Source organism: Oryctolagus cuniculus, chromosome 6, assembly GCF_964237555.1.
Source record: "Oryctolagus cuniculus chromosome 6, mOryCun1.1, whole genome shotgun sequence".
NCBI classification, from domain to species: Eukaryota; Metazoa; Chordata; class Mammalia; order Lagomorpha; family Leporidae; genus Oryctolagus; species Oryctolagus cuniculus.
The window spans coordinates 67,882,731-67,908,863 of NC_091437.1; the positions used below are offsets into that span (position 1 = coordinate 67,882,731).

The 26,133-nt window shown below is 52.6% G+C and overlaps 1 protein-coding gene across 2 annotated transcripts in view; it reads right to left on the minus strand.

Moving 5' to 3' along the window:
* Nucleotides 1-1,398: 1,398 nt before the first annotated feature.
* Nucleotides 1,399-26,133, minus strand: part of RUFY1 (RUN and FYVE domain containing 1) — a 57,239-nt gene continuing 32,504 nt past the window's right edge. For both annotated transcript variants that reach the window (XM_002721301.5, XM_051833802.2), the window contains 11 exons: nucleotides 23,174-23,243; nucleotides 20,906-21,007; nucleotides 19,520-19,636; nucleotides 18,694-18,861; nucleotides 15,682-15,779; nucleotides 9,208-9,327; nucleotides 8,514-8,643; nucleotides 6,532-6,626; nucleotides 3,554-3,602; nucleotides 2,607-2,684; nucleotides 1,399-1,906 (listed from right to left, as the gene is read on the minus strand). In XM_002721301.5, coding sequence (XP_002721347.1) covers nucleotides 1,763-1,906; nucleotides 2,607-2,684; nucleotides 3,554-3,602; nucleotides 6,532-6,626; nucleotides 8,514-8,643; nucleotides 9,208-9,327; nucleotides 15,682-15,779; nucleotides 18,694-18,861; nucleotides 19,520-19,636; nucleotides 20,906-21,007; nucleotides 23,174-23,243 — 1,171 coding nt within the window. In that variant the 3' untranslated portion in view covers nucleotides 1,399-1,762. The remainder of the gene's footprint in view (nucleotides 1,907-2,606; nucleotides 2,685-3,553; nucleotides 3,603-6,531; nucleotides 6,627-8,513; nucleotides 8,644-9,207; nucleotides 9,328-15,681; nucleotides 15,780-18,693; nucleotides 18,862-19,519; nucleotides 19,637-20,905; nucleotides 21,008-23,173; nucleotides 23,244-26,133) is intronic.

Here is a 26,133-nt window from a genome sequence, read left to right on the forward strand (position 1 = left end):
TTGGCAGCTGCTTGCTGCCATGCATTTCCACTGCCAGGGTTTAAAACCTCCCACCCTGGAACATGACTGGAGCTGTGCAGATGCAGTCTGGACCTGGTGGCTGTGCCGTTGCCTAGCTGTAGGGAAGGGGTCAGCATGGCACAGTGGGTTAGGCTGTCGCCTGTGATGCTTGCCTTCCTGACTGTTCCATTTCTGATCCAGCTGTCTGCTAATGCACCTGGAAAAACAGCAAAAGATGGCTCAAGTGCTTGGGGCCCTTCTTACCCACACAGGAGTCCCCGATGGAGTTCTAGGCTCCTGGCTTTTGCCTGGCCCAACCCCAGCTTTCGCGGCCATCTAGGGGGTGAACCAGTGGATGGAAGCTCACTTGCTTGCTCTCTGACTCTGCCTTGTAAATAAATTTTTAGCAAGTACCCTGGGTGAATTCTGGGGCTTAGCCTCCTCTATCTCCCTATCCTAAAACTTACTCAGTAAACTAGACAGGTGCAATCTGCTGAGATCATAATGGAAGTGTCAGAACCATACTGAGCCATGTTTGTGGGTGAGCTTTCTGCAGGGAAGAGGCGGGCCAGTGATCAGAGGAGTCGGGACAGCAGGCATCAGAGTGGGAGTGAAGGCAGGGCTCACCCAAGCAAGCTGGCATTTCAGAGGCTGGACAAGGGTTGAGGTCCTGGGCAGATAGGTTGACCCTGGCCGTATCTGAACACTACAGTGCTTGCTCATGCCTACCTTCTAAGTTCCAGGACGTGACCCCTACCCCCCGGGTGTATGTGAGCATGAGGAGGAAGACTTGGAGCTGCTCCCTCACCCACAGCCAGCACTTAGTACTGCCTCTGAAAAAGTACTGCCTCTGAAAATAAAAACATGACTGGTTTCCCACAGGTGTCTCCATCTAATCTGTCAACTCGCAATTATACAGGCAGTCCCTGATTTAAGATGGCTGTTTCATGATTGTTTTACTTGGTAGCCAATAAAATGATATGAGGCACCTAATGCCACTTGATGTGTCTGAACATGTTAGGGTGGACTAAGCTAGGCAGGGCAGCTCTACTCAATGTGTTCTTCAATGTCACTTTCAATTTGTGGCGGGCTCGTTCAGGCCCTGCCATCCTATGTTTAGGAGCATTTGCACGTTGTGTGACGGGGTCATTCCTGAGGATCTGGCAGGCCCAATCAGGGCTGGGCCTGGGCAAAGCCAGGAGCCTGGATCTGGCATCGGAGTCCTCAGGCAGGGACCCCGGTACTGCAGCTATGACTGCTGCCTCCCAATGCCTGCCCCTCCCCTCCAGGGCCTTCAATCCTGAGGACTCCTTGAGGGGTGGCCCTGTGACAGACCTCCAAGAGCCTGCTTGGCGGCTCCCGCAGAGCTGACCTAAGTTCAATTTTTATACAACAGAGTGAAAAATAAGTGATTTTATTGCAGGCCCAATGATAGGAACTCACAAGGGTGTGAAGAGGCGAACCTCTTGACTCTGGCTGAGAAGGCACGCCCACAGACCTGCCCCCTCTCCCTTGAATAAAACACTGCACATCCTGAAAGGTGGGAGAGAAGCTGATTATGCGCTAGCACAGTTGCTGCAAAACAGTAGGCTAATTCTTTTGAAAAGTGGAGAATGACAGTAGCAAACTCAGTAAGTCACATGTGAACCAAAGCCAGCGAAGTCTGAGGAAGCTGGAAGGGTTTGGAACCCAGAGGAGCTCTTCCGGCCCCGGCACAGACAGTCCCAGCATGCCGTCTTCCCGCCGCGCCCCAGTGGGGAGGTCAGGAGGCCGTGGAGGAGCAGCGCTGCAGCAGCAGCGTGTGGCAGCTGTCGCACACGCGCACGGGCTTGGGGTAGGAGGGCAGGGCCAGCTCGTTGCTGGAGCAGGTGCTGCAGAAGATGTGGCCACAGTTGCGGCAGTGGTGCTGGGGGAGGGGGAAAGAGGCGGTCACGGGCCGTCTGCACAGGGGATGTGCCCTCACCCCCCACCCGACGTCCCTTTCATGCGTTCTCCACCCCCCCCCCCCCCCAGAAGCGTTGCCAGTGTGGCCTCCTTATATTTTCCTTTTCTGTGAGCCCGTGGAATGCTGGGGGGGGGGTCCCTGTAACTGCAGCATTCCAGGGGACCCCAGGGTTCCTGGGCACATCACAGACACGTAGACGACTGCTCTCCACTGGGGCTGCACCTCTGGCTGGCCCTGCCCAACCTTCGGCAGGCACAGGGGACAAACGTGACCTCAGGCAGCCTTGGGAAGCAAGTACCGCCAAGAATTTGGGAGGACTCTGGCTTCCGCTTTTCCACAGAGACTCAACAGAGAACAGTGATCAGCACGGAGGGCTGTGGGCGGTGGGGCGGGCCGCCTGGAATACAGGGTGGGCCCGGGACCTCCTGTTCCCCGGAGCCTGAAGGCAGGCAGAGGAAGGGGCAGCCCAGGGCACCAGGGACCTTCTTATGACCTGCTGCCCCACGGATGGTCTTTGCCTGACCTGGTCAGAATTTGCAGAGAGAATTCTGAGATGACCGGAGTAGACAGAGTAGGCCCGTCTCCAGGAGGTCTGCCAGTTAAGGGAAGGGCTGAGGCCGAGGGGCCGGGCAGGACTTCTTGTTACCCTGCCCCCACGTACCTTTCTGCGGGCGATGGAGAACTCCTTCTCGCACTGCTTACAGTGTGTGGCTTCGTCATCTTTCAGCCACGTGTGCCCCTGCAGAGGAGGAGACGAGACAGCCTCTGAGGGGCGCAGCCAGCTGGGGTCTGCCTGCAGCTGGGAGCCAGGGCGCTGCCCCGAGGGGTCTGTGGAAAGGCACACGCGCTTCTTCTGGGCCCCTAGCATCTGCTGGACGTTGTCTCGCCCAGGGCATCTATCCTCACAGCAGAGAGCCCTGCTGTGTGGCTTCTCTCCTCGCTCGCTGGCGCTCTTAGCTGTCTCTCTGTGCACACACTTTTGCGCGGTGTGAGAATAATGAAGACAGGCAGCTCACCGCAATCACACCCAGGGGAGGGTTGCTATTGGTGCGGACAACTGGCTGCTTCTGACCTGCCATGACTTGGCAAGTTAGGTGCCCAAGAGACATCAGGGTCAGTGCTGAGGGTCCTGGAGGGGCCACGTATGTGGAAGAGCAGAACAAGGCCCCAGGGTGGAAGTCCCAGCGCAGGAGAGGTGGGCGGGGGCCATCCTCCTCAGAACAGCCTGCTCCTGTCCTAAGTGGAACAGTGCTGCCCCCCTCAGATGGTGCAGGAACCTGGTCCGAGTCAGGCTCAGACTGAGTGGTGACGGTTCAGGGTCCTGCCGGGCACCGTCCATCTCTGGCCCTTCTCACTTGAATGAAGAATCTCTTAACAACAACAAAAACCGATCTCCGCTACCTTTTTCCTTAGGGTTCCCGTAAACTACAGGCCCATTTCCAGGCTCCAGCTGATGGCACAGGAATTGAACTCAGGAGACCAGGGGCCTGGGAGTTGGCCCTGCCACTTGTCCGCACAGCCAGTGCTGCCTGCTGCTGGGACTACAGAGGAGCAAGTAGGTGCTGTGCACCTGCAAGCAGCGCTGAGGGTGGACACCAACACCAGTACCTTCAGGGCCTTGTTTACTTCTTTTATGTCTTCCATCTTCAACTTGGATCTAAAAAAAAAAAAAAAAAGAGGCCATTTTATAGCTGTGGAGAGAGGCTCTGGGACTCTGGCACAGCTAACTCCAGTGACCTGGGCTCTGCAAAGGGTTGGCATGGGTGAGGCAGGAGAGCCCTGGGGTCCCAAGATCACCTTGTTGCACCAGCTCATGTGGCCACCAGCTGTGGGGCTGAGCCTGGGGACTGAATCTGGCTCAAGAAAACAATTACTTAGTTGCAAGGGTTTAAAAAGATGTGTAACAGCTGCCATAATCTAAACACAGAATGGGCAGGCGTTCAGCCCAGCAGTTAAGATGTTTGCACCCCACATCGGGTGGAGTAACCCGGGTTTGCTACCCTTCTGGCTCCCAACTCCAGCTTCCTGCTAATGTGGACCTGGGAGGCAGTGGTGATGGTTCAAGTAGCTGGGTTCCTATCACCCATGTAGACTGGGATTGGAGTCCCAGCTCCCAACTTTGGCTTAGTTCAGCCCTTGCAGGCGTTTGGGGAATGAACCAGCACATGGGAGCTCTCTTTGTCTCTGTCTCCTAAATAATAAACAAAGCAAAATGGAGAGTGAGCTCTTGGAACACAGGTTTCTGGCATCTCTGGACAGCAGTCCCTGCCTGGACGTGTGCTCCCTGCGGGGCAAGGGTGCCCTGCTCTGCCCAGCAGGAATCCTACTCCGCAGGCTCTGTGGCCTGCACTCCTACCTGTTCTGGCTAGAAGGGGCAGGTTCTGAGAGCAGGGAGGGTTGTTCTTGGTCCATTCTTGTTAGAGCAAGTACTGTTCTTTAGCTAATGTCCACTAAGAGACAGGAATGAACACAACCTGAATGGGCAGAACAAGGCAAATACAAGGAAGCACTGCACCTGCAACTGTGGGCTGCAGTGCAGGCCTTTCCTGTTAGTCTGACCTGTCATCGGACTAAGCGTCAGAACAGCAGCTCTCTGGCCACCACAGACGACCACTGAAGAAGGGGTTGGAGAACAGCCCTGTGGCCTTGGCCAGTGCCCAGGCAGGCAGTGCCTCCCCTCCCGTCAGCTGCCCGGATGGGGGCCTGGGAAAGCAGGTTCAGACGGCGCTCTGGAGGTGCAGGGACTCCTGCTCTAATCTGGAGGGCAGATGAGGAAGAACCCGGATGAGTCCAAGCAGAAGGGTCTGAGAACACGCTCCTCCCCCTCTGCGCCTGGCACGGGCTCCCGGGAGGGAGGGGGAAGCAGGGAGAAACACACAGGCAAGCGTGTGGGCGACCCTGTGGGCTGCGGGCACCTGGCCCTGCAACAGGCACACACCTCCACTGAGACGGGCAGGGTCACCAGTGGCTGGGGCCCCGGGGGTGAAGTTGGATCAGGCAGTGGCAACGAGACCATACATTTTCAAGTGCAGAGACCACACAGGTTTCTGAAGTGGATGCTCCACCGGCAGGGTGAACTCTGATCTGCCCTGCTGCCTGTCCAGCGTGGAGGAGGGTGCGCAGGGGGAACGTGCTCACCACCACTGGCTGCACACCCCTGCAGCCAGCCAGCTCCATGCCAGCGCTGGCCTCCTTTTTTTTTTTTTTTTTTTTTTAATGTTTAGTCTCATCTACTTGAAAAGAAGAGTGACAGATGGAGAGATCTTCCATCCTCTGGTTCACTCCCCAACAGCCAGGGCTAGTCCAAGCCAAAGCTGGGAGCCTGAAACTCCATTCAAGTCTCCTGTGTAGGTGGCAGGGGCCCGTGATCTTCGGCCATCACCTGCTGCTGCCTCCCAGGATGCATAGCAGGAAGTTGGATCAGAAGCAAAGTAGCTGGGACCTGAATCAGGCATTCAGATGTGGGATGCAGCTGTCCCGGGTGGCAGCTTAACCTGCTTCATCACAAGGCCTGAACTGCGGTCTGGGTCTGGTTCTGGCACGTGTTCCTCGAGCTGCTTCTGTCTGTGCCCCTGTGTATGGAGCTGCTGTCAGGTGGGCAGGGCTGGGCAGGCAGGGCTCAGCAAGGGCCTGAATGGGGCCACGCTCCCGCCAGTCCTAAGATTCTCCTCCTTGACACCAGAGCTTGCAGGCTGAGAAAACACCCGAGCATATCTGTGCACCTTGTGGCTGTTTTCAGCCGCTTCTCAAGCGAGCCCCAGGGGCGGGCCTTTTCTGGTGAGGTGTCAAATGCTGGGCCTGAGCCCAGGCTGTGCAGGGCTATCTCTTTGGTCAGGGTACTTGTGCCTGGCACTGGTCCAGGACTCAAGGGCACAGGAAGGACAAGCTATGCAGGACCTCAGCTGGATGGTGCTGCTGGCCCCAACAGCGCCTACCCTCTTCCGCGAGGCAACCAACAGGCAGGAGAGCAGGGCTGGGAGGTGGAGACTGATTCCTGACGGCTTTCTTGGCTGAAGCCACTTGAGCTGTCCCTTGTAGCCCAAACCCAAAGACAGAAAAAGCTCTGAACCCACTGAGTCTGAAATGCAATCATCACACAAAAGGGCGAGTTCCAGTCTGCACCATGACCCACAAGCAACCTGGCCAGCCTGGGATATGGAGGAGAGCAACTGTGAGGGTGTGTGCTCCCTTCGCACCAACCAGCAGCCTGGCACCACAACTGCAGTCTGCGGAGAGGCAGGTGGGCTGTGCTCAGCAGCGCCAGGGAGTGCACTCGTGCAGCGGCCCGACTGCGGGCCGGCCCAGTGACTTTCCCATCACCTCGGCAGGTTGGGGAACGTGATAGTTCTGGTCCCCAGAACAGAGTATTCCTGAGGAGTTAACTAACTAGTAATTAGTAGCTAGTTAACGAACACCCTTCTTGGTTCCCCAGAGGCCGGCCTGCCTTCCGGGCAGGGCGCTGTTGGTTCCCTTCCAGCAGCATCTGGCCCGTGATGGGTGGGGTGAAAGATAGGAGTGACGTTCCCCGTGGGGAGGGCGCCCAGGCCCCAGCCCTGCACACGGGGGGAGGGAAGCTGGGCTCTTACTGGCTGAGGTGCAGTCCCATTTCCTGGAGGGCTTGCTCCTGCTCATCACACACCTTCTGTAGCTCGGCCTTCTCGTCCTGGAGCCCCCGCAGCTCCTACAATGAACAAACGAGGCACCGGACACCAAACCACGCCCCCCCCGCCCCCTTGGGAGCACTAGCAACTGGAGTGACAAACAGATCAGGATGTTCCAAGGACTGCTGTATCAAGGTCATTTAGACAGGGTTCTTCCTGCTCCCTCTCCCCCAGGATCTCAGCTGGGGACAGGGTTCGGTGACATTCTTCAGGCATGTTAAACAGCTATCTGTCCAAAGTATTTTAGATTTTTAAAACACATATTTAGATGAACCTTCCACAAGGTTACAAGAGGCCGCATCAGGAAGGCCTCTGTGAAAGGTGACCTTTTTGGTCTGCACTGAGAAAGCTGTTTGCGAGAAGGGCCGGGCAAACCTTCCGGGGAACGCATGAGCAAAAATTATGCCAGCCAGGACGTGGGACCTTGCTCATGGCTCAAGAGCGGCCAGACCGACCATCAGGGGCCCATGAGACCCAGGGATGGGCTATGGGCAGGACGCTACCCAGCGAAGGCAGCGTTGGCAACCACGTCACCTGAGGCTGGCGCATCCAGGCTGGGGACCCAGAAAGGAACTGGGGGTTTCCCAGCTCATGGGGAGCAGCAGGAGGGCTTAGAAGGATGGCAGACACCTACCCACCTCCACGGCCTCTTCTGACCCCAGAGCCTGCTCACCCAGGGGCTCCTGACAGGCCCCTTGCCTTTTTCTGCCTAAAGTACTTTGTTTGGTTCTTTTGTTGGAGGGCTGGGGTAATCTGAGGCTCAGACCGAGTATTCTGAAGTGGAATAAAGGGCTGTCTTCCAGGCTCAGCAGGGGCTCTAAGCCCTCTCTTGCCCCCCACCCCCAAGGGAGCTCCCTTCCCAGCCGACCCCGAGAGCCGTGACTGGCGGCTACCACACAGTACGGTGACAACAGATGTCAGCGTGTTGCACATTTCTCTATGGAAACAACAAACTACAAGATAGGATTTTGGATGTTTCTGCCATAAAGGGATGTTAGATGTCTGGAGATAAAAACAGTATCCTGACTGCACACTCTGATATATACACAGACCGAAACATCACATAGTATTCTGAATGGGAGCAATTTTTATGTCTGTTAAAATTAAAAACAAATTGTGCAGTGGTATTCAATACTGTGTTCAATACCACAAAACCCAAGCTGGGAAGCTGCCCAACCTGTTCACCAAGGAGAGGGTCATGGGCGCCCTGCCCCTGAGAACAGCCCGGGCAGCCACAGTAAGCAGGCCACGGTCAGCAGGGCAAAGGCTCCAGTGCCCTGGGAGGTCCAGCTCCATGACGACATGGGAGCCTCGCCAGCACCCCCACTTGTCTGGCTGGCTAAGAGCCCTCGGACCCAGGCCAAGCGTTCAAGTGAGATGGGCCTCCAGAGCAGAGAGGCAGCACCAGCAGCAGTCTGGGGCTCAGGTCTAGCCCAGGGTGTCTTAGGGCTTGGGTTAAGTCTGCTTCCCAGGTCACCCGGCTAACCTCTGGGATGAGGGGGGGCGCTGGCAGCTTCCTCCCTCGTAAGTTTCTGACCCACTCTCCACACGGGAGCCGGTACGCGTCTTGTGGTAATGCATCTGTCCAGCAGCTTCCTGTCATGCCCGCAATAAGCCCAGATTCTGCCCCATGGCTCCATGCCCCTTCTGCTCTCCACCTTCACGAAGACAGAACCCTTATGCCTGCCGCATGCCCGACAGGTGCTCTGCCCAGGTCCCCAGAGGCCCTGCGCAAACACTGCACTCTTTCTCTGTCCTCAGAGGGCGTCTGCCTTCCCGAGCTCACTGCTAGGCTTACTGGCCAGGAGCTGCAGCAGAGGCCGAGGGAAAGGGCGGGTAGTGGAGGGAGGGCAGCCCTCCCTCACCCTAGGGCCTGGCTCCCAAAGGCACAGGGCTGTGCCTCCTACCTTTTTCAGTCCTTCCACTTGCTGCAGCTCCGTCCGCAGGAGAGAGCAGGTATCCTTCTCGTGCTGTAATTCCCGCTGGAGAGCTTGTCTCTGTTCTTTTTCTGATTTCAACTCTTTCTCTAGACTTGAGCTGTTTCCCCAAAATGAACTGGAGTTAGTGTCAGGGCGAGATCCCCATGGAAGAGCCACAACCCACAGTCCTGTACGGGCACCGGGGAGCCCTCTGCACTGCCACTGAACGAGACGCTCCGGGCCAGCCGCCCCTCGCCGAGGGCAGGCAGGAGGGGCAGGCACTCCAGGCGGCCCTGCACATGCTGAGCAGAGGGAAGAGCTCTGAGCCGATGGTGCCCACCAGACTCCACTCCTGAGAGGGAGCCCTGACGGGCAGGGTACCACCGCAGTTATTCTTTCTACAACCCACAGCCGGCGCCCAACAGATGCCAGAGGGAGGAGGGGAAGGAGAAAGGTACCAAGGTCACGCGAGCGCTGGCGGGAGGTGTGAGCTGGGCTGACCCCTGTTCTGCTCTCCCACTTGGGTAAGGGGGATAAAGCCGTCTGCTGGCTCCCCCAGGCCAACCTGGCATCTGTGCGCCCTCCCCCGCACTGGCCGTACAGGCTGAGTCTGAGGCCAGGCTCGGCCCCAGTTCTTCCTGGAGGTGAGAGGTGGGAAGTTGTGCGCGGCCGCGCTGCCTACCACTGCTCGTGCAGCTGGGAGAGCTGCAGCTGCAGGGCGCCCACCCGGCTGCCCAGCTCCTGCTGCAGCTTACGGCTCCGCTCCTCGGCGCCCCGTCTCGCCTGGTCTGAGAGCTGTAACCTACACGGTGTAGAGGGAAAGAAAACATCCCACTCAGTGTACTTTCTTCCAATGGTCTCCCAAGAAGCATTCTGAACCAAAGCTGTTGTTGGGGATGTCAGATAAAAAGTAGACCACAGCTGCCTGCTGTGCCAGCATCCCATGTGGGCACCAGTTCGAGTCCTGGCTGCCCCACTTCTGATCTAGCTCTCTGCTATGCCCTGGGAGAGCAGAAGAAGATGGTCAAAGTGCTTGGGTCCCTGCACCCGCATGGGAGACCCGGAAGAAGCTCCTGATTGCACAGCTCCAGGTGTTGCAGCCCTCTGGGGAGTGAACCTTTCTCTGCCTCTGCCTCTCTGTAACTCTGCCTTTCAAGTAAGTAAATAAACCTTAAAAAAGAAAATAAAAACCAAGATACCCAAGCAAATCTGAATTTCTAATGGACAACAAATAGGTTCCTGTATTTTCAGCAAAATTACATCCTAAGTATGTCTCATATATTCCTTGGAATATATACATTATATGACAAATATATTTGTTGTTTATCTGCAATTCAAATTTAATTTGGTATCCTGTATTTTTGCTTGGTTAATTTTCACAATTGAGGTGACTTCTGTGTTGTGCCTTTTAAAAGCAGGCTCTGGCATTCTGATTTTAAAGTGAACGAGCAGCCAAGATGGCTGCTGTGTGTGCATGGCTCCCTGTGCTGTGCTGCACATATATGGGGGATCATCACCCTCAGGCCAATAGCCCCTCCTGCCAGTAGACTCCGGGTGCGGCCCCGCCCCTCTGCAGCCACACTCTCCGCCCAGCAAACCCTGACTTGTTCTGTGACTGTCTCTCTGAAAACATCACACAGATGCAGCTGTACTTCTCCAGCCTCCGTCTCTCAGAACGTTTTGGGAGCAGCCTAGCCTGACACATTTGGTGGTTGGTTCCCAACGCGGGTGGAGCTGTACCTCACTGGACAGACTGACCGCCGTGTGTTTATCTGGCCACTCAACACAGGACACTGGGTGCCTTCTAGATTTTGGCAACTATGAACAGAGCTGTTGTGCAGCTCGGCACGCTGGCTTGCGGGGATACGATTCTCACCTCCCCCTGGCAGAATCCAGGAGTGCCACGTGTAAGGAGGCCTAGCTGTTGCAGGGAATCCCCCACAGGGTCTGTGCTGCCTGGCATTCCCACCAGCAAAGCTGTGGCTCCCAGCTGCTTTGTGCTCTCAGCAGCACTGTGTGGTCATTAAAAGAAACAGGGGCAGGCATTTGGCCTAGTGGTGGAGACCCTGGTTAGATCCAGCATCTTCACTGGAGGATCTCCGTTTGTTCCCCAGCCCGTTCTGGCTCCTGATTTCAGCATCCTGCCTCTTAAAACAAAAGTACTTTAACAGGTGTGAAGGGGCCAGCACTGTGGCACAGCAGGTTGAGCAGTGGCCTGCAGCGCCAGCATCACATATGGCATCCCCTGGCAGCTCCACTTTCAATCCCATTCTTTGCTAATGCGCCTGAGAAAGCAGCAGAAAATGGGCCCTGGCATCCTTATGGGAGACTCAGAAGCTCCTGGCTTCTGGCTTCGGCCAGGCACAGCCCTGACTATTGTGGCCATTTGGGGAGTGAACCAGCAGATGAAAGATCTTTCTGTCTCTCCTTCTCTAACTCTTTCAAATAGTCTTAAAAAAATATAGATGTGTACTGGGAACTCATCATGGTCTTGATTTTTTAAAACTTGTTTATTTGAAAGAGAGAGATGAGAGAGAGACTGGGAAATCAACCTAGGTCTGCCGCTGGGCAGCAGGGACCCGAGTCCTTGCACGACCTGCTGCCTCCCGGGGCGCGTTATCAGAAGGCTGCAATCAGGAGCGGTGCTGGGGAGTGAATGCAGGCACCCCCTGCCACGCAGGTGGCCCGAGTGGTGTCTTCACTGCCGCACCACACGCAAGCCCCTCATCATGTTTTCACCGTGTGTTCCTTCCTGGCTAGCGACACTCAACGTCTTGTCTTGAGCTTGTTTGCCCATCATAGGTCCTCTTGGTGAAGTGTGAGCTCAAGTCGTCGTCCATTTTTAAAGTGGACTCTTTGGTTATACTGCTGAGTTTGAGAGTTCTCTATATACTCTGGACACAAGTCCTTTGTCAGATATGTAATTTGCAAATATTCTCAAACTTACAACTTGCCTTTTAAATTCTTAATTGTATCTTTCTTCTTCCTTTTTTAACAGTACATAACATGTATTAATATTTTCAAGGATTGGGATTCACTGGTCATTTGGAATTGAAAGTCAGTTTTGTGGCTGGCACTGTGGCATAATGGGTCCCAGCTTGATTCCTGGCTGCTTCACTTCTAATCCAGCTCCTGGCTAACATGTCTGGGAGAGCAGCAGAAGATGGCCCAAGTGCTTGGGCCACTGTCACCCACAGGGGAGACCTGGAGGAGGCTCCTGGCTCCTGGCTTTGGCATGACCCAGCCCTGGCCATTGTGGCCATCTGAGGAGTAAACCTACAGATAGAAAATCTCTCTGAACCAGCAGACAGAAAATCTATCTCCCCTTCTCTCTGTAATTCTGCCTTTCAAATAAATTTTTTTAAAGATTTATTTATTTATTTGAGAGGCAGAGCTACAGAAAGGCAGAGGCAGAGAGGGAGAGAGAGAGGTCTTCCATTTGATGGTTCACTCCCCAGTTGACCGCAACAGCTAGAGCTGCGCCGATCTGAAGCCAGGGGCCAGGAGCCTTTTCTGGGTCTCTCACATGGGTGCAGGAGCCCAAGGACTTGGGCCATCTTCTACTGCTTTCCCAGGCCACATCAGAAAGCTGGACCAGAAGCAGAGCAGCTGAGACTTGAACCAGCGCCCACATGGGATGACAACACTGTAAGGCGGTAGCCCCACCAGCAATGCCACAGTGCCCGCCCCTCAAATAAATGTTAAAAAAGAAGTCAGTCAATCATGGGGCCTGTGCTGTGGCACAGTGGGTTAACGCCCTGGCCTGAAGCGCCAGCATCCCATATGGGCACCAGTTCGAGACCCAGCTGCTCCACTTCCGATCCAGCTCTTTGTTATGGCCTGGGATAGAAGTAGAAGAAGGCCCAAGTCCTCGGGCCCCTGCACCTATGTGGGTGACCTGGAGGAAGCTCCTGGCTTCATATCAGTGCAGCTCCAGCCGTTGCGGCCAATTGGGGAATGAACCATTTGGATGGAAGACCTCTCTCTCTCTCTGCCTCTCCTCTCTCTGTGTAACTCTTTCAAATAAAAATAAATAAATCTTTAAAAAAAAAAAAAAAGTCGTCAATCAGTCTCAGGGACCTACTTATCCTAATGAAGGGGAAAAATAAGTGTTCGAGATTATTAAACCATGTTATGGGAGGACCTCATTTGGAATGACCAGACCAGAATAGAGTTCAAACAAGCAGAAGGCACTGATAACTAGTCTCAGAATAAGTCTCCAGTGTTAATCCTGGAAGAAAATTAACTTCTGAAATGGTTCCAGAAAAAAGTCAATTAAATCTTTGGTTCTTCTGGCTGTTTTATGATAGACTTCGGGTGACCTATAAGTGCAGAAATACCTCGAGGCTGATGGAACTTAATCCTGAAAAGGCGGCTGTTTTGGGGTGAAAAAGCTCCTGACACCTTCCAGAAAAAAGTTCAGTTGTCTTAGAAACAATGAACCGTATACAGAATAGCCAAGCATTTTACCAGCATCACCTGAGTTTGAAGGAAACTGCAAACATGTCCACTGCAAACAGTGTCAGCGCTGACTTCAAGGTTGCTTTTCTCAGAGTTAATTGTCCCTTTCACAAGTTTTACACATTTCCCATTTCCATTACTTTTAAAAGTTTATTTTCATTCTACTTGAAAGGTGGTGAGACAGAGACGTACATCTGCTGGTTTATTCCCTAACTGCCTGCAACAGCCAGGGCTGGGCCAGGCTGAAGCCTGGAGCCAGGAACTCTATCTGGGCCTCCCATGCGGATGGCAGGTACCCAAGTAGTGGAGGCTCATCTGCTGCCTCCCAGAGTGCACCCTGGCAGGAAGCTGGATTGGAAGTGGAGGAGCGGTGACTTAACCAGATACCCTGATATGGATTTGGGCATCCTGAGCAGTGTCCTAGCTGCTATGTCAATGTCTGCCCACCCAAAACAAGTTTTAAATTTTTGATGAAGCCCAAGTGACCAAGTTTTCCTCTTAAGGACTGTGTTTTTAGGTCATTTTAAGATTTTTCTGTCTAACCTGAGGACATGAAGATTGTTTTCTTCTACTACTTCTATAGTTTTTTAAGTTTTACATTTAGATTTGATCCATTTTAAGTTAATTTTTGATAGGAGAGGAGATGTAGGTTCAGGTTCCTTTCTTTGCAGATGGATGTCCAATTGTGTCTCGATCACTTACTGGAACAATTACCTTTCCTCCATTGCCTCGGTACCTTTGTGAAAAAGCAGCAGTTGTACTTGTGTGGGTCTAGTTTTGGACTCTATTCTGATCCACTGCTGACTTGATATTTAAATTGTGCACAGCCCGTTAAGTCACTGCTTGGGACACCCACAGCCTATACTAGAGTGCCTGGTTTGCTTCCCAGGTCCTCCAGGCTTCTGATCCAGCTTCCTGGCTAACGTGCTGGAGAGGGAGGCAGCAGATGACTGTCTGAGTACTGGAATTCCTGCCGCCCACGTGGGAGAGGGAGACCTGGACAGAGTTCTGTCCTCTTGGCTTCAGACTGGGCCCCTCTGGGCTATTTAGGACATTTCGGGAGTGAACCAGCGGATAGAAGATCTCTTTCTCTGTCATTCTGCCTTACAAATAAATCAATTAAGTCTTTAAGGGGCCAGCACTGTGGCATAGCAGGTTAAGTTGCCGCCTGTAGCACCGGCATCCTATATGGGCACGAATTTGAATCCTGGCTGCTCTGTTTTTTTGTTTTGTTTTGTTTTTTAAGATTTATTTATTTATTTGAAAGGCAGAGTTAGAGAGAGAGGCCTTCCGACCTCTGGTTCACTATCCAAATGGCCACAATGGCCGGAGCTGCGCCAATCCGAAGCCTGGAGCCAGGAGCTTCTTCCAGTCTCCCATGTGGGTGCAGGGACCCAAGCACTTGGGCCATCTTCTACTGCATTCCTAGGCCACAATAGAGCTAGATTGGAAGTAGAGCAGCTGGGACCTAACCCAGTGCCCATACGGGATGCCAGCACTGCAGCCTCTAGCCCCACCCCAATCCCCCGCTACTCTATTTCTGATCCAACTCCCTGCTAATTAGCCTGGGAAAACAGCAGAAGATAGCCCAAGTCCCTGGGCTCCTGAACCCACATGGGAGAACTGGAGGAAGCTCCTGGATGCTAGCTCTGGGTCAGTCAAGCTCTGGCCATTGTGACCATTTGGGGAATGAGCCAGCAGATGGAAGATCTTGATCTTTCCCTCTCTGTAACACTGCCTTTCAAATAAATAAAATAAACCTTAAAATAAAAAATAAATGTATCAGGAACCAGCGCTGTGGCATAGCGGGTAAAACCACTGCCTGGAATGCCAGCATCCCATATGGGTGCCAGTTCAGGTCCCGGATGCTCCACTTCCGATCCAGCTCTCTGCTGTGGCCTGGGAAAGCAGCAGAGGATGGCCCAAGTCCTTGGGCCCCTGCACCCACGTGGGAGACCTGGGGGATGCTCCTGGCTCTGGAATGGCATAGCTTTGGCTGTGCGGCCAACTGTGGAGTGAATCAGCAGATGGAGGACCTCTCTCTCTCTCTCTGTGCCTCTGCCTCTCTATGGCTCTGCCTTTCAATTTAATAAATAAATAAATATTTTAAAAAATAAACAAATCTTTAAAAAAGAGAAGTGACAGGGACAAGGAGCTCACTGTGCAGTTCTGACCTGCTGTGAGGCTGATTAACTGAACACCGGCTTGGGCAAGGCTGCTGGATCCAGTCCTATTCTCTGGTAAGATGTGGACCTGCAGAAGTCATTCCATCTTGCCTGTAGTTATTTATTTTCCTTTAAAATATTTATTTAATTATTTGAAAGGCAAAGTAACAGAGAGAGAGAGAGAGAGAGAGACAGAGAGACAGAGAGAGACAGGCAGAGAATGAGATCTTCCACCTGCTGTTCACTTCTGGGTCAGGCTGAAGCCAGGAGCCAGGAACTCCATCTTGGTCTCCCATGTGAGTGGCAGAGGCCCAAGTACTAGGGCTGCCACTTGCTGCCTTCCCAGGAGCAATAGTAAGAAGCTAGGAGTAGAGCGGCCGGGATGCAAACTGGCACCCTGACATGGAAGGCTGGCATCACAAGCGGGGACTTAACCACAATGCTGCCCTCTCAGGGTCTGTACTGAGAGGGTCTCTGAGTCAGCTTCCAAGCCCAGGAAATGCCTGGCATCTTCTCGGGGGAGGGATTACCTTTCTTCCATCTGCTTCATGCTGGACAGAACTTGGTTGGTTTTACCCTCAAAAGATGTGATGGCTTCATTCTTCTGCTGCAAACTGCTCTCAGCATCCTGCGAAAGCAAGAACAGGGGTTCAGAGTCGCCCACCTCCCCCATCCCTGTTCGGATTACTAGTGGGGTTTAATGTTAGCCTACTTTTTCTGATTACTCCTCTTCCCTACAGCCCTGGCAGACAAACTGGGCAGGGCTCCCTGTGGGGAGCAACTGAGACTAGACTAAGTTACTGGAATTAAGACTTATTCTATGCATCTGCTCTCCCACAATATGGCGCTGAGGGAGCAAACAACCTCTACGCAGCTGCCTCATCAGTTTGATAAGCTGCAGGAGCTGATCCTGCTCCTGACTGGAGGAGAGCAGCGTGCTCGGCGTGTGGGTAGCAGAGTTGGGATTGGTGGAAGAGGACTATAAAGGAGGAGAGAGACAACATGCACCAGGAACATCTGAAGGAACACCTGAGGAACATCTGAGCAGCCCCCGAGAGAGCCAGCCGGCGGTGTGCCGCTCTTCCACGGAAGCGGGGAAAGCGGCAGGGGGTGCCGCCCCTCCACGGAGGTGGAGGGGCCGGCAGCTAACCCTGGACGGCGTCATTCCTCCATGAATGAGGGAACGGCAGCTAACCCGGGAAGGGCCGAGCAGATAAAAGAACAGCGCAGGGTCTAGTGTCGTTCCTCCGCAAAGAGGGGGAGCGACAGCTCCCAGCTGCCAACAGAAAGAAAGGCAAAGAGGAAGGTACGACCTTTGCTGCTCCTTGACAAGGGCCTTGAGTCAGGTCCCCAACTGTCCCCAGCTGCCAGGCCCATGCAACTAAGCCCCTGCAGGATTCTCCAGGGAGGCGCTGTCAGCCTCACCCTAGGACACCTCACCTCCCTAGGACAGATGGAGGCCCAGGAAGAGGAAGCAATGGGCTGCAGGTAGAAAGCTCGCGGGGGCGTGATTGTTCCCGTCCACGCCTGTACGACTCTCTGAGTCCAGGCCTTTAGCCAGACCAGACACCAAGTGCCCAGGAGGGAGCTCTCTATTCCTGGGCGCTTACAATGAAAGGATGTAGCAACCGACCTTAAGGAGATACACTATAATAGAATACACTACAGTAGAGAATAGCTTCAAAACCACCTCATATCTGCCAACTAAACAACCTATTTCCAAAAACCGCTGAGCTGAGAAAACAGACCGGGGGCAAGCAGTTGGCCCAGGGGAAATCAGTTAGGACACCCACTTCCCATATCAGAGTGTCTGGGTTCGGAGCCTCACTCCACTGCAGACTCCCGTTTTCCTGCTAATGCACACCCTGGGCGGCAGCAGGTGATGGCTCCAGTAAACCACATGGGAGACAGGGACTGAGTTGCTGCCTCTGGCTGTGGACTAGCTCAGCCTCAGCTAACAGGGGCATGTGGGAAGTGAACCAGTAGATGAGAAATCTCTCTCTCTCCCTGCTTTTCTTTTTATTTTTTGACAGGCAGAGTTAGACAGTGAGAGAGAGAGAGAGAGAAAGGTCTTCCTTTTCCGTTGGTTCACCCCTCAGTGGCCGGTGTGTTGTGGCCAGTGTGCTGCGCCGATCTGAAGCCAGGAGCCAGGTGCTTCCTGCTGGTCTCCCATGCGGGTGCAGGGCCCAAGCACTTGGGCCATCCTCCACTGCACTCCCTGGCCACAGCAGAGAGCTGGACTGGAAGAGGAGCAGCCGGGACAGAACTGGCGCCCCAACCGGGACTAGAATTCGGTGTGCCGGCGCTGCAGGCAGAGGATTAGCCTAGTGAGCCGCGGTGCCGGCCCTCCCTGCTTTTCAAACAAAGGTAAAAACAAGACCAGGCTGGAGAACTGTCCAGAGACTATAACTGAGGCAAGTGCATTGTCGCAGGAGTTAGGTGAGGAACTACTGCCCGTGGGACGGATGGGGATGGGAAGTGGTGTGTGCGACCCCTCTCTCACTGCGCCGCTGGGAGCACGCTCTGGCTCTGGACTCCTGTGTTTCTCCCTCTCCAGTGGGAAGAATGGGAGAGCGAGAGCTGCCTAGGTAGCTGAATGGCTGTGAGGAGTGACACTGAGTACTTCCGTGCAACTACTCAGTCACGGAGACGCAGGCTTCCCTTCTGTAGCCGGTCTGCTAAGTCACAACGGCGGCGTAGCTTACCCTAACTAACAGCACGTTTACATACGGGCTCCAAGCAGAGGAAACCAGGAGCACTTCACGTAGACGATTTGTCATGAGGGGAAACCTGCTCCTCCTTTCCCCCTTGTGGTATTTAAATTTTCTTTGTTGCTGGTATAATACTGATTATCATTCAAGTCAAGTCAAACTGAACCCGGTTTATTACACTGTCTGCCCTCATGCCATCTTTGGTGAGAGTCAGCCTACGTCCATGGAAAATGCAGCATTTTGGGAATGTTTTGGGAATGAAACAGGAAGCAGAACTTCAAGGACAAGCTTGAGAAGGACGCAGGATGGTGCCCCGAGTGGCCTCTGGGTAAGGAAGCGTCACCAGTTTTGATGCCGTGAGTGTCTTTCACTCATGACATGCCAGAGGGCCGAGACCAGGCCTGACATACTAGAGGTGCACAGATGTGCTGGGCCACTCACGTGGCAGGAAGAGTGAAGCAGGACTGTAGAGGGGCAGGCACTGTGGCATAGCAGGTAAAGCCGCTGCCTGCGATGCTGGCATACCATACAGGTGCCGATTCCAGTTCCGGCTCCTCCACTTCTGATCCAGTTCCCTGCTAACGGCCAGAGAAAGACAGTGCAAGATGGCCCAAGTGCTTGGAACCCCTGCACCCATGTGGAAGACCCAGATGAAACTCCTAGCTCCTGGCTTCGGCCTGGCCCAGCCTTAGCCACTGTGGCCATCTGGGGAGTGAACCAGTGGATGGAAGATGTCTGTCTCTTCCTTTCTCTCTAACATTTTCAAAATAAATCTTTTCTTTTTTTAAAGGCTATAGAAAGCAGCAGGGAAGACACGGAGCCAGCTCCCACCTGAACTTTGTGAAACATCTGTAAATTAATTGCTTTGACTTCTTCCAGTTGCTGGCGGAGGGCGACGAGGGTGTCCTGCTTCTCGTGGGTATCCTTCTCCAGTAACTTCATTGCAATTTCCATCTCCGTTTTCATTCCTATTTGTAATTCCAGTTCTTTTTCTAGTTCCTTAAGAGGATATTTACAAGGAAGATGTTAAACCACAGCAGGGTATTACTTGAGGTTGTATGGTGGGCAACGTCTCAAAGACAAACCACAAGTCAGGACAGCTGGGGAGATGGACAAGAGTCTGTAGCACAGTTAGATGGCACAGTCCATGGTCAAGCTGACAGAGCTGCTCAGTGGCACTGGCTGCCTAGAGCTCCAGCACCCACATTCTCCCCACGGTGTACAAGGATGTCTGTCGTGGGCTTCGGTGCTGGCAGCAACTGGCTGTTTCGCGATGGTAGAACTTCTGGGACGGTTGCTAGGTGATGGCACCAGAGTGCAACCGTTTGTCCTGGACAGCTCAGGACACACTTCCCGCACCATGCAGGTGTGAGAAGTATGTGTAGTAAAGAACCTTGGTCGCAGACACACAGTGCGTGGAAATACGCGGACCTAGGGCTCGGACTGAGGGAACAGTTCTGTCACAGAAACCACGAGTCTGGTCAAGGCAACCCCTGAAAACAGGACTGCAGAATGGGGGAAAAGGTGTCTGAGTGACAACGCAGCACTGAGCCGTAAACACACAGGGCTTCCCACGGAGAATGGGCAGCTCCCGCCTCCCCACGGCACAGGGCCGCGGGCTCCCGCAGCGCCCCCCAGACCCGCCACCTCCGCTCACCAGTCGGATCCGCTTCTCCTCCTTGAGCTGCTTCCACACGTCGCTGTACATTTCATCCAGGCCTTGCCGGGTCTGCTTGTAGGTCTCCAGCTCCACTCTGGTATCTTGTTTTGTCATCTGTATCAAACAATACCCAGAGCAACCGTTTGCTTCCAAAAGCTAGCTACAAAGTATTTTAAAAACAGACCAACATTTTTTAAAAAGAGAGATAATTTCTATTTTTAAGCATGACAGAGATATAAAATCTTGACAATATTTGAACTTGGAGATAAAGGATGAGAGCAGCCAAGAGATGCTTGAAAGGTCCTGGTCACGTTCACAGTCACTTAGAGCTGATGTTCTTTATGACAGAATAATAGTCCTTAGTGGGAAAGGCCTTCTCCTAATGGGTCACTTAGTGTTTACTGACCGTACTTTGATCTAGCCCTGGGAGGATTTAGAGGGAACTCAGACATGCTGAGACTTAGCTGCAAGCCAGGAATTCTACAAACAGTAACCGGGTTCTGTACCGGAGGGAGGTAAAAGAGCTACGGGAACATGGGAGAGGGGATGCCTAGGCCCACCACCGTGCCGAGGGTGGTGGTACAGGAGTCTGCATGTGAGCAGATGTTGAAAAGTGAACAGGAAGTGTGGCTTGCAGAGGTCCAGAGTGGAGGCGTCCACATAGACCAAGAGGGACGTGGGCTAGGCCCCTCACATGTTATGAGCACTGAGTCAGTACTGTACTACAGCTGACCTGCTGTGTCTGCACAGGTTTTACATTTGTGGATTCAACCAACCACAAATTGAAAACATTCAGGGAAAACAAATGAATATGCATAATTTACTTGTCATTATTCTCTAAATAGTACAACTTAACAACCACTCACATACATTTAATTATATAAGGTATTATAAGTAACCTAGAGATGATTTTAAAACATTATTTATTTATTTATTGAGATGCAGATTCACAGAGCTGGCTCCCGTCCACTCCCCAAATATCTGAAATGGCCCCCCGCTGGGGCCAAATATGGGCACTGGGAACTCAGTCCTGCTCTCTCATGTGCAAGGAAGAAAGCCAAGTCAACTGAACCATTACTGCATTAGCAGGAAGCTGCAGTCAGGAGCCAGAGCCAGGAATTAAACCTAGGGAATGCAACGTGGGCTGTGGGCATCCTAAAGGCGAGGGCAAAGGCCCATCCCTACAGCCGACTTAGAGTAGATAAGGATTTCCTTGGTTCCATGCCTTTGCTATGCCACTGTATACAAGGACGGGACCATGTACAGATTTTGGTATCCCCAGGGACCCAGGAACCAATCCCTCAAGGGCTACTGAGCTCAAGACTGGCACCGGGTGTATCTGAGAGAAAGACAGGCCGCCTGGCTGCGAGGCCAGGCTCTCACCTCCACACTCTTCTCACTTCTTTCACGGATCAATTCATTTTGTTCTCTTAACTGCTGCTGCTCTTCTTCAAGTGAGCAAATCCGGTCAGTTGCCGCTGAAAGCTGATTAGGGAAGATTTTGACATTTCTTAACATCAGCATTTATCTTACTATGCTAATTAAAAACTAACATTATTTGGCGTCTTCACTATTTATGATGCATGTTCACGTGTCTGACGTTTTATTTCCTTGTTTTGAATGGGTAAGACACGGTTCAAAATTCCAAAGACCAAAAAATACATGCTGTAAATACTCCGGCCCTCCCCTCGCCAGCTCTGCCTCCCTAGGCTCGCTCTCTCTGGCAAAATCGACCATGAGCTACTTAATACAGGCAGTGGTTCACGGACACACAAAACCAGAAACAGTCTGAGTCTACTGCGAGAGAAGTGGTTCAAGAAATTACAGTTCATAAATACTTGAAGGCTTTTAACAACCCAGGATGCAACACGGACAGGGAGCGCAGGTGGGTTACATGGTATGCTCTCACTTGTAATTAAAACATCCACCAGGTTGAAGATGCTTAAGAAATGATGGAGCTGTGTAACAGATAAATGACATGACAGGCGTGACACAGCAGAGCTCAGCACAGGGATTATGGCTTTTTTTGTTTTGTTTTTCTGATTCTCCATTCCTTTCAGGTTTTCTAGTCAACATTTTATCACTGAGAGGGAATTAAAGTGGGGGCGTGTGAGGGGATGGGTAAAAAGACACCATTCAAGACCAGCGCTAGAGGAAGCCTTCCTTCCTCGAATGAGCTGCTGTGGTTTAGGGACAGGATGCTTTCCCCAGCCTGGCTGAGGACAGAATGTCAGGAGAGGTGGGGAGAGCAGCCGCCCCAGCCACCCCAGGACACAGCCTGCAAGGGCAGGGGGGCTGGAGAAGGGGCCGGAAGCAGGACGAGGAGCCCTGGTAGCAGGCTCTGCTCTCAGCGTCAATCAGCAACGGAGGCACCCAGGAGCACCAAACTCCTCACCTCCTCTTTGCCAACTGTGTCTACAACCCCCAGGAATAAGTTCCACTCAGACCTAGAACCCAGGCCTGGAGTCAGTAAACATAACCACTGCAGCCCTACTAAGCCAGTCTCCAGCTTTAAAGCACATGTAGTGGCTACAGCAGAAGCAGCAGGCAAAAGCTGAGCAGGGGGTGTGCCCTGAAGGGAGTGTCCTCTTCTCCAGTGCACACCTTGTTACAAACCAACTGAGAGCTCCTTTCAAAGCCAGCCACCTTGTCTGAGAACAGAGAATCTGCTTATGTGCCCCGCCTGCTAAGAGTGGTATTGCGCATGTTAATATCTGACTGTATCTTTACAATAATGTGAAGCATGCGTTATCATCCAATGTACGGCTGGTTTCAAGAGGCCCCCCTCCTGTACCCCTGGATGCGCTCTCTGAACTGCCTTTACTCACACATTATTATATGAGGCCTCTCCTCAAAGCCTCAGGGCTGGTGCCGCAGCACAGAGCAGCTTCCAGGGGCCTTAAGTGGGGTCCTGCATTACAGAGGCCTGCTCTGAGATGCCTTCCAGCTGTCCCCTGCCTGCATCCTCGAGCCTCTGCTCTAAGCCCTCTTCCTCGCCAGGGAGACTAGGTGGGCAGGCCTGGGCAGCCGGGGACCGCTACCTGTGGAAGGCCTTAGCAAGGCTGGGCAACCCCGCTCCTGCTAACAGGAGACAAAGATGTGTCCACCAAGGAGCCTGCCGGGCGGCTGGCAGCAAGCTTTCTTCCTCGGCCTCAGCCCTCCTTCTTCCTGTCCTTTCATTCTCTCGCTTCCTAGTGAGAAAGCAGAGAAAGACCACACTGTGGGGAGCCTGGCTCCGTGCTCCCGAGGCCAGAAGACACGGAGGGCTAGGGAGCTGGTACCCAGGGGCAGAGCCTCTGCCTCCCGGGCAGTGAGGGCACACACCATCACAGCAGAGGTGGAGAAGAGGAAGAAAATGCACTTTCCTGATAGATGGTGGGCTTTTCCGAGGTGCTTTCTGCCACTGGATTACTTTGTGGTGATAAAACCTAAGTCACAGAGAACGGGCTCATGAGCAGCCGAGCGTCTTCCCCGGGAGCCCTGGAGAGGGCACAACAGACACGCAGGAAGCCTGCCCCAGGTGCAGCTCATCCCGCTGTCAGCAACTCCCCTTCCTACCAGCAGGAAGCGCAGGTCACACAGACCAGCTGCGCCATTTCCCTTAACCTTGGGTCATTCTGTTCTGTGGAAGAATTTCAAACAGTTACACACCTCTTCTTGGAGCTTTGAATTAGTCTTTTCTAAGCCATCTATTTTTGCTTGAAGATCTCCAACCGTGCAGCTGTAGAAGGTAAAACAGTGGTCGATGTGAATGCATCAAGGCTGTTTTCCCAGCCTGTCAACTGTGAGACTCCGATTCTGGCCTTCCTGTACGTAGGAACGGAAAGGCAAAGCCTCTTCCCAAAGTACTCAGAGGATTCTAAATGTCTATGTGTGCGCACAGACACTCACACCTACTGGTCACTAAGTTTTATTCTTTTTCAATAAGATTTATTCCTAAAATATTCATTCATTTTTTAAAGAACCTACAGAATTTTATTTTTATTTGTTTGAAAAGTAAATAAACAAAAGAGCAAAAGAGAGAGATAAAGACAAAGAGAAATTTTCCATCCACTGGTTTATTCCCCAAATGCCTGCAACAGCCAAGTCTGGGCCAGGCTCAAGTTAGGAGCTAGGAACTCCATCTGCGTCCCCCATGTGAGTGACAGGGGCCCAAGTACGTGGATCATCTTCCACCACCTCCCCAGGCACATTAGCAGGGAGCTGGATGGGAAGCGGAACAACCAGGATTTGAGCTGGCAGTCTAATAGAGGGTGCTGGCATTGTAAGCAGCAGCTTAACCTGCTGTGCCACAATGCTGACTCCTGTCCTAAGCACTTTATTTTTATTTTTTTAAATTTTATTTATTTATTTGAGATGCAGAGTTAGAGAGAGAGAGAGAGAAGAGAGAAGAGAGATAGATATCTTCCATTCACTGGTTTACCCCCCAAATGGCTGCATCGGCCACTTGATCCGAAGCCAGGATCCAGGAGCTTCCTCTGGGTCTCCCGTGTGGGTGCAGGGGCCCAAGCACTTGAGCCATCTTCTGCTTTCCCAAGCCACCAGCAGGGAACAGGATCAGGAGTGGAGCAGCTGGGACTGGAACCCACATCCCTGTAGGATGCCAGTGCCACAGGCAGAGGCTTAACCTACTACGCCATAGCACCAGCCCTCCTAACCACTTAAATGCATCAATTCACTTAATCCCTCCACAGTTTGATGAAATAGATCCTACTGTTAACCTATTCTACACATGAGGAAACCCTAAGCTTATGTTAGAGAAGTCACTCAAGTTCACACATCTGTGCAGGCAGGTGGCAGGAGAACCCACGTGGTCTGGCTGCACAGCCACACTCAGAAGCATCAGACCAGATTGTCAGAGACTAAGAACAAACCTGGCAAGGCTAACAAATCAAGATGAGGACCTGGATGGAAGGGGAAAAAGCCACTAAAGACACAACAATGAAAATGTAAAAAACAAGAAATATGGAGGGAATAAAAAATTTTTAACAATATATAATTTTCAAAGTTATACCAACTGGGGTCAACATTGTGGTACAGTGGGTTATGCTGCCACTTGTAATCCTGGCATCTCATATCAGAGATAGTTCTAGGCCTCACTGCTCCTCTTCTGATCCAGCTTGTTACTAATGTGCCTGGGAAGGTAGCAGAAATGGCCAAAGTATTTGGGTCCCTGCCATTCACATGGGAGACCTGACTGGAGTACCTGGCTCCTGGCTTTGTCCTGGACCAGCCCTGGCTATTGCAACCACTGGGGGAGTGAACCAGCAGATGGAACATTGATCTCTGTCAATTTTCTTTTCAAATATATAAAGTAAATATTTACAAAAAGTTATACTGTGCATCTAACAAAAAATAACCAAATTAAAATTTTCTTAGAAAATATATATTACCAAAACAACACACTTCCTCAAGGGGAGAAAACCTGGATGAACTCACAACTAAGGAAAAACCAAAAAGCTGACATGGCATTGCCTTATAAAGGATTCAAGCTTTATTTTTAAAAAAAAAAAGTTTATTTGAAAGGCAGTTACATAGACAGGGAGAGACAGAAATTGATCAATCTCCCATCTGCTGGTTCACTCCACAGATGGCCACAATGGCTGGGGCTGGGCCAGGCAGAGCCAGGAGCTTCATCCAGGTCTCCCATGCAGGTGGCAGGGGCCCAAGGACTTATGCAACTTCCACTGCTTTTCCCAGGCCCCTAGCAGAGAGCTGGACAGAAGTGGAGTAGACAGGACATGAACTGGCACCTACAAGGGATGCTTTACCTGCTACACCACAATGCCAGCCCCCAAGCTTCACATTTTTAAGGAGAAAATAATGCCTGCAACTAGAAGCTGTTCCCAAGTACAAAAATACGGCAAAGTAGATGAATTCATTCTGTGAAGCTGCTTAATCCAGATGCCATGCTCAAGAAAGGAAACACAACATTTACAGGATGGTGAGATCAACAACTGGTCTGCTGAGTCCATCCTTGGCAACAGGACACATCACATCTGGGCCACGTGGCACGCCTGCATCACAGCCCAGAGGGCCTGGCTCAGCCCTGGTTCCTTAGCTTCTGATCCAGCTTCCTGCTAAAACTCATCCTCGGAGGCAGCAGGTGATGCCTCATGTATGTCGCTCCCCGTCTTCGTGGGGGAACGACACAAGACCCTGCACTGTTCTTTCGTCTGCTCGGCCCTCCCCAGGTTTGCTGCTGGTTCTTCCCGGGTTGGCTACTATCCCTTCCACCTCCGTGGAAGGGCAGTTCCCCCTGGCCACATTCCCCACTTCCGCAGGGGAGCGGCACACCGCCGGCCGGCTCTTCTCGGGGGCTGCACGGGTTCCCTTAGATGTTCCCCATAGATGTTCCTAGTGCATGCCGTCTCTCTCCTCCTTTATAATCCTCCTCCGCCAATCCTAACTCGGCTGCCCACACGCCGAGTACGCTGCTCTCCTCCAATCAGGAGCAAGTCCTACAGTTTATTAGCTGAACTGGAGGCAGCTGTGCGGAAGCTGTTTACTTCTCTCCCAGCGCCATATTGTGGGAGAGCAGATGCATAGAATAAGTCTTAATTCCAGTAACTCAGTCTAGTCCGGCTGCTCCCCACAGATCCCCCTTTCTT